At 47.1% G+C, this 6,066-nt stretch overlaps 1 protein-coding gene across 2 annotated transcripts in view; it reads left to right on the top strand.

Annotated features, from left to right (window-relative positions):
• LOC127004160 (sortilin-related receptor-like) overlaps positions 1–3,459 on the top strand; it is a 5,328-nt gene extending 1,869 nt beyond the window's left edge. For both annotated transcript variants that reach the window (XM_050871627.1, XM_050871626.1), the window contains 4 exons: positions 189–323; positions 1,439–1,789; positions 2,396–2,532; positions 3,187–3,459. In XM_050871627.1, coding sequence (XP_050727584.1) covers positions 189–323; positions 1,439–1,789; positions 2,396–2,532; positions 3,187–3,360 — 797 coding nt within the window. In that variant the 3' untranslated portion in view covers positions 3,361–3,459. The remainder of the gene's footprint in view (positions 1–188; positions 324–1,438; positions 1,790–2,395; positions 2,533–3,186) is intronic.
• Positions 3,460–6,066: the final 2,607 nt, after the last annotated feature.

Below are 6,066 nucleotides of genomic sequence, written 5' to 3'. Positions count from 1 at the left end.
CAGATAGACACGGACAGACAGATACACAGACAAACAGATAAACACACAGACAGACAGACAGACAGATAGACACAGAGACAGATAGACACACACAAAAAAAAATAAGATCAAGTACACGAGAGATTGTCATCCTCACTGCATCAGAGGCGTCCCCCCACTAACAAGCATCTTGCCTTACTGTGGATCAGAATCGTCCGCGGAGCCCACGTGCGCCGATGACGAGTATGAGTGCTGGCAAGGATCGTGCATCCCAGAGCAATGGGTGTGTGACGACTACCAAGACTGCCCTTACGGCGACGACGAGGAAGACTGTGACTCCACAGGTAATTCTCTCTCTCTCTCTCTCTCTCTCTCTCTCTCTCTCTCTTCTTGAAAGAGGTCAAGTCATAGGCAGGAGGAAATACAGACGAAGGGAGACTCTTCCATAGTTTACCACTGAAGGGGATGAAAGAATGGAGATGCTGGTTGACTCTTGCATAAAGGGTTTGGACAGTATAGGGATGAGCTTGAGTAGGCAGTCGTGTGCAGCGGGGCCGCGGGAGGGGGGGAGGCATGCAGTAAGGAAGTTCAGAAGAGCAGTCAGCTTGAAAATATCGATAGAAGATAGAAAGAGATGCAACATGGCGGCGGAATTTAAGAGGTAGAAGGCTGTCAGTAAGAGGAGAGCTGATGAGACGAAGAGTCTAGACCCCATTCTGTCCAGAAGAGCTGTGTGAGTGAAGCCCCCCAACACGTGAGATGCAAAGCATCTGTGTGGGGGAGAAGAACTGGCAGAGACGATACAGAACGCCCAACCTCGAGGAAGCTGATTTAGTAAGAGAGGAGATATGAAGTTTCTAGTTGAGATTTTGAGCTAAGGATAGACCGAGGATATTTAGTATTGAAGAAGGTGACAGCTGGGTGTTGTCGAAGAATAGGGGATAGGTGTTTGGAAAATTGTGTCGAGTTGATAGGTGGAGAAATTGGGTTTTTGAGGCATTAAAGGACACAAAGTTCCTTTCACCCCAATCGGAAAAGATGGCAAGGTCTGGGGTTAGGCGTTCTGCAGCCTCCAGTCTGGAGTATTGTAATTCCTGTTGAGAGGATCTTCTGTTGAAAGAGGTTGAATAATGCAAAGTGGAGTCGTCATCGTATGGGTGGATAGGACAGTTTGTTATAGAAAGATCATTGATGAATAACAGGAAGAGAGTGGGTGATAGAACAGAGGCCTGTGGACCACCACTGTTGATAGGCTTAGGGGAAGAACAGTGACCGTCTACCACAGCAGAGATAGAACGGCCGGAAAGGAAACTGGAGATAAAGGAACAGAGAGAAGGATAAAATCCGAAAGAGGGCAGTTTAGAAAGCAAACACACACACACACACACACACACACACACACACACACACACTGAGAAGTTATGATCCACAAAATGCCACAATCCTGTACACCCTGCAGGGATGACTGCCGAACCAATGTGCCCTGGTGACTATTACCAGTGCGACTACTATGGAGAGTGCATCCCTCACAACTGGGTGTGTGACGGTTACTCAGACTGCCCCTTCGGTACCGACGAGGAAGATTGTTATAATTCAACAACCGCCCGTTACTCCAGCACCATGCCTCCCCCACAGCAAGAGTGTAGGGACAGCTTCGACTACATTTACGACCGCTGCGTACTGGTTGACCCCTTCACAGCCACCAACTGGGACGAAGCGCGCTACCTATGCGAAAAGTTCAGCAGTGACCTGGTGGTGCTGAACGACTACAACTTCTACGCCGAGCTCCTACAGTACATCAGGGACAGAGGTGAGACTCAGCTAGACGAAGGCAACCACTCCACTTCATCACGAAAAAGGTGAGAGAGAATCAGGCAAGTGAGTAATTTAGGGGAAGGCAATAACTCCTGCACTACATCAGGGACAAAGGTGAGTAAGTTAGGGGAAGGCGACAAACTCATGCAGTATATCAAGAACACACACACACACACACACACACACACACACACACACACACACACACACACACACCGCTCCGGTAGCTCAATCGGCTAGAGCGCCGCGCTGCAAGGTTCCAGCCCCGCTCAGGCCGGATTCTTTCCGTTGACTAGGAGTGGTTACTGTCCCCCCTTGAGCAAGGGGGATGGGGTGTGTGGTGTGTGAGGTCCTGGCAGTACCCAGAGATCGACTATAATGAGCATGCACTTGCTCGTGTCGGGAAGGTACCTGCTAGCGAAAGCGAGTGCAACTCGTGATCAGGCCGTGGTGAATTACACACACACACACACACACACACACACGCGCGCGCGCTAGTCTATGGCCATGCGTGTGCACGTTTGTAAACACACACACACACACACACACACACACTAGCCAATGGCCGCGCCTGTACGCGTAATGATGTGTTTTCCTTCAGGCCTGGACTCTCACAACTACTGGGTGGGCGCGACGGACCGGGCCGCGGAGGGGACGTGGCTCTGGGTCGACTCCTCCCCCGTCCCCTCCAGGGCGCCCCTCTGGGCCCTCTACGGCTGCACAGGGGACTACCAGCTGGTACGTGGCACCTGAGTGGTCACCGCTCATTCCGCTGCTGTTGTCCGTGCTCTACTTGGGTTGGTGGAGACTGTACACCCCCCCCCCCCCTCTTGCCCAAAAACAGTTTTCTTCCACTCCGCCTTGAACACTGAGGATCATTGTTGACTGTATCCATTCACAAACTATGTATTATGATCACGGCTTCATATCCCTTACCGATAATCCTTATTAAAATGTGGCGACACGCACCTTATCAGGAAGGTGCTGTTACCCCAATTATCATGCAAGAGAGTTCATCCTGTGCTTCTATATTTGAGAACCTTCAAATAATTACCAATTACACCAAAACCTTGTGTGCTGTCTCAGGAGCGAGTTCGCCAAGAATACATCGCTCTCCTCATTTGCTATTCTTCCCTGAGTATCAGCAGTTCATAACCTCAGATAGACAGATTCCCTAAAGATCTATAAGTCTATAAGCTCAAGATATCCTTTCCAAATTCTTTTACCTTAACGCTCCTCAACTTGTGCCACATTACCATGGGAAACTTTGCCCTGCAGTGTTCGTTAGCACATTAATTACTTATCTTAGTATTTGTCAATTGCAATAACCATCCCTATCACCTCCCTCTACTCCCTCCCTCACTCCTAGACATATGTCCCTCTCTTCTGCAGGAGCCGAGGCCCAGCGACGCCGCCAATCAGGACTGTGGCCTCCTGGACAAGGACCGAGGCCTGTACATGAGCGACGCCTCCTGCGACGAGAGCTTCGCCACCATCTGCCAGGCTATGAGTACCAAGAAGGAAACTATGGTTGAGGAGCCTATCGAAAAGGAATTATCAGAATGAACTGCAGGCACTGAAAAAGTGACAATGGAAAAATCGTAGTAGACAAAATTTAGGTCAAGTATCAGGCTGGTTGAGCAGATTAAAGTTCCACAAAAAGCACGAATTAGTCCCTAACCCTTCGAGAAGTGCTACACGCGACACACTAATGCGGCTGTCCCACGAGTGGCTGAAGACCAGAACTCACTGAGGACAAAGCTGTCCACAGACAACTCCAGTGACGATAAGTTGTTGTTTTTTTTTTTTACAGCAGAGGAGTCAGTCCAAGGGCATAAAAAAAGGTAACAAATGTATAAAAAAAAAAAAGCCCGCTACTTACTGCTCCTAAAAAGAGTTAGAGGAGTGGCCGAAAGATAGGTCAATTTCGGGAGGAGAGGTGTCCTGCTACCCTCCTCTTGAAGCAGTTCAAGAGTTCAATTCTAATCTAATTAAAAGTAGTATATAAATATAGTCGAAATAAGAGCAAGATGAAGAGTTTGTTTATCAATAAACAAGAAAACGAAATAACGCTAATAGTTTAACCTGCAAACTTCAGTCTTCACCAGGCACCAAAGAAAGGAAATTAGAAACACTCCCCAGCCGGAGGGTAAACTGTGTCGAAGATGAAACCGCGAAACGAAACTGGCAAATGTCGAGCACTCTAGGAAAAGAGACTGACATCAAATCAGTATGTAAGTTCCTCTTTATTGGCCAGTCGTTCCTTTCTAGAGCAGCCCAAACCGGGGATGACTAGAGCCGCCTTTTATCATCGAGCGACGCATCCGACAGCTCCATTCCCCTCTGCCCTGACGCAGTGCTTTGTTGGGTCCTGCTTACCCTGGCGAGGGAAGCTGAAAAATACTGAGCAAGGGCTAACAATTATGAGAGGCAAGAAAGCAAAACGGTGGCAAACAGTCTTCCTCTCCATCAGAATGCTGGGTACTCATGAGCTGAAAAGATTGGCATCTTAGCAAAATGCGATCTGACGACCTCCGGAAACAGGAGCACAACCCCCTGAAGAGTGAGTCCGTGAACACCTTTTCTTTCTCAGCATGTGGAAAACATCAAGCATTGTACGAAACAAGACTTTGAAGAACATAGGACTGGGAGAAAACTTTCCAAAGACTACAAGCAAGATTTAACTTTAATAATACGCTATCCGAACACGTATATATGACTATTTTACTAAGAACTGAAGGGGAAGTGTGGAGTCTTTCATCACCCCCCACCCCACACACACACACACACACGCACACACACACACACACACACACTTCCAAGCTCGCAAAGACAGAGCCAGCAACCATGATAAACCTTTCTTATCAAACATGTGGCGCAACAGTCTTGATTATCGTGAGACCATGCACACCTGCCATTCTCAGGTACTGCTAACAGAAATGCACTTGGCCCTCCTCCTCCTCCTCCTCCTCCTCTACTATTACTACTACCATTACTACGACCTCTACGGCTGTTGCATCACTACTACCACCAGGGAAAAAAAAACAGCTAACAGGATGAACTGGTGTCTGTGCCTAGTAAAAGGATAAGCCCTGAGGATGCTGAGGCTATAGGTATGTTGCTGCCCTCCTCCTCCTCCTCCTCCTCGTCTTGTTCCTCACACCAATAACATTCATCTTCAACTAAAGACGCATTTTCTTTACTCGTGTTTATAACTTTTCAGTCTCGTTTTTTTGTGTGTGTTTTTTTTCTTCGGATCGCCCACAGCAGAATAAACTCAACAGCTACAACATGTCAACTGAACTCAGGCTCTCAACCCTTCTTCAGTCCTGAGGGTTGGTATTCACAAACGTTTTCCCCTCTCGTGAACTATTTTCAAAGGCCAAAAAAAGGAGATTGCTTGCTTTCTTATGAGTGTTTCTTTAAGGTCCATGGTGTGCAGAAGACTTGGGTCCTCATTTACACTTTTTTTTATATTACAGTAAAAAAAATATAAAGAAGTGTACATAACCCTAGGCAACAAATTTTATATAACAACGATGATTCTCTCTCTCTCTCTCTCTCTCTCTCTCTCTCTCTCTCTCTCTCTCTCATAACACAAACCTATGTTACCGTATCCGCTCCTCCATTTCCATTCCTCATCCATTACTTCCTCACCCCTTCTCTCTCTCTCTCTCTCTCTCTCTCTCTCTCTCTCTCTCTCTCTCTCATATATCCCTCGCACGTCTTGTTATTTTCTTCTCCCTTACTCTCCTTCCTTTCTCTCTTTCCCATCTCTCACTTTTTCCTTCATTTTACCGTCCTCAAGATCTTGGACCTTATATTCTCCTGCCTTCATAAATGTTTCAGAACTGGGAAGCATCAATGGGAAAGGAGGAGGAGGAGGAGAAGCAGGATTAGGAGGGAAGGAGAGGGAGGAGGAGGAGGAGAAGGAGGAGTAGGATGCAAGGACGAAAGCGATGATAAAAATAACGACAAAGAGTAAAGAAAAATTAAAAAGGAGAAAGGGAATGCGAGGTAAGAATCGTGAAAAGGGAAAAGGAAAGTGGAAAGTTAATATAGGAAAGGGATTTCATGTATACGAAGAGAGAGAGAGAGAGAGAGAGAGAGAGAGAGAGAGAGAGAGAACGATGTAGTTACATGTAAAACAAAACCAGGGCACGTTCCACCAAAACCAATCCGTATCATATTTTTTTACCCCTAACCCCACCCACCCCTCTCTCTCTCTCTCTCTCTCTAGACTTCCCCTTCCCCACATTTATTTCATACTCG

Source organism: Eriocheir sinensis, chromosome 27 (assembly GCF_024679095.1).
Source record: "Eriocheir sinensis breed Jianghai 21 chromosome 27, ASM2467909v1, whole genome shotgun sequence".
NCBI lineage: Eukaryota > Metazoa > Arthropoda > Malacostraca > Decapoda > Varunidae > Eriocheir > Eriocheir sinensis.
The sequence above is the reverse complement of the archived record's forward strand: the minus strand, read 5'-3'. Positions and strand labels throughout refer to the sequence as shown.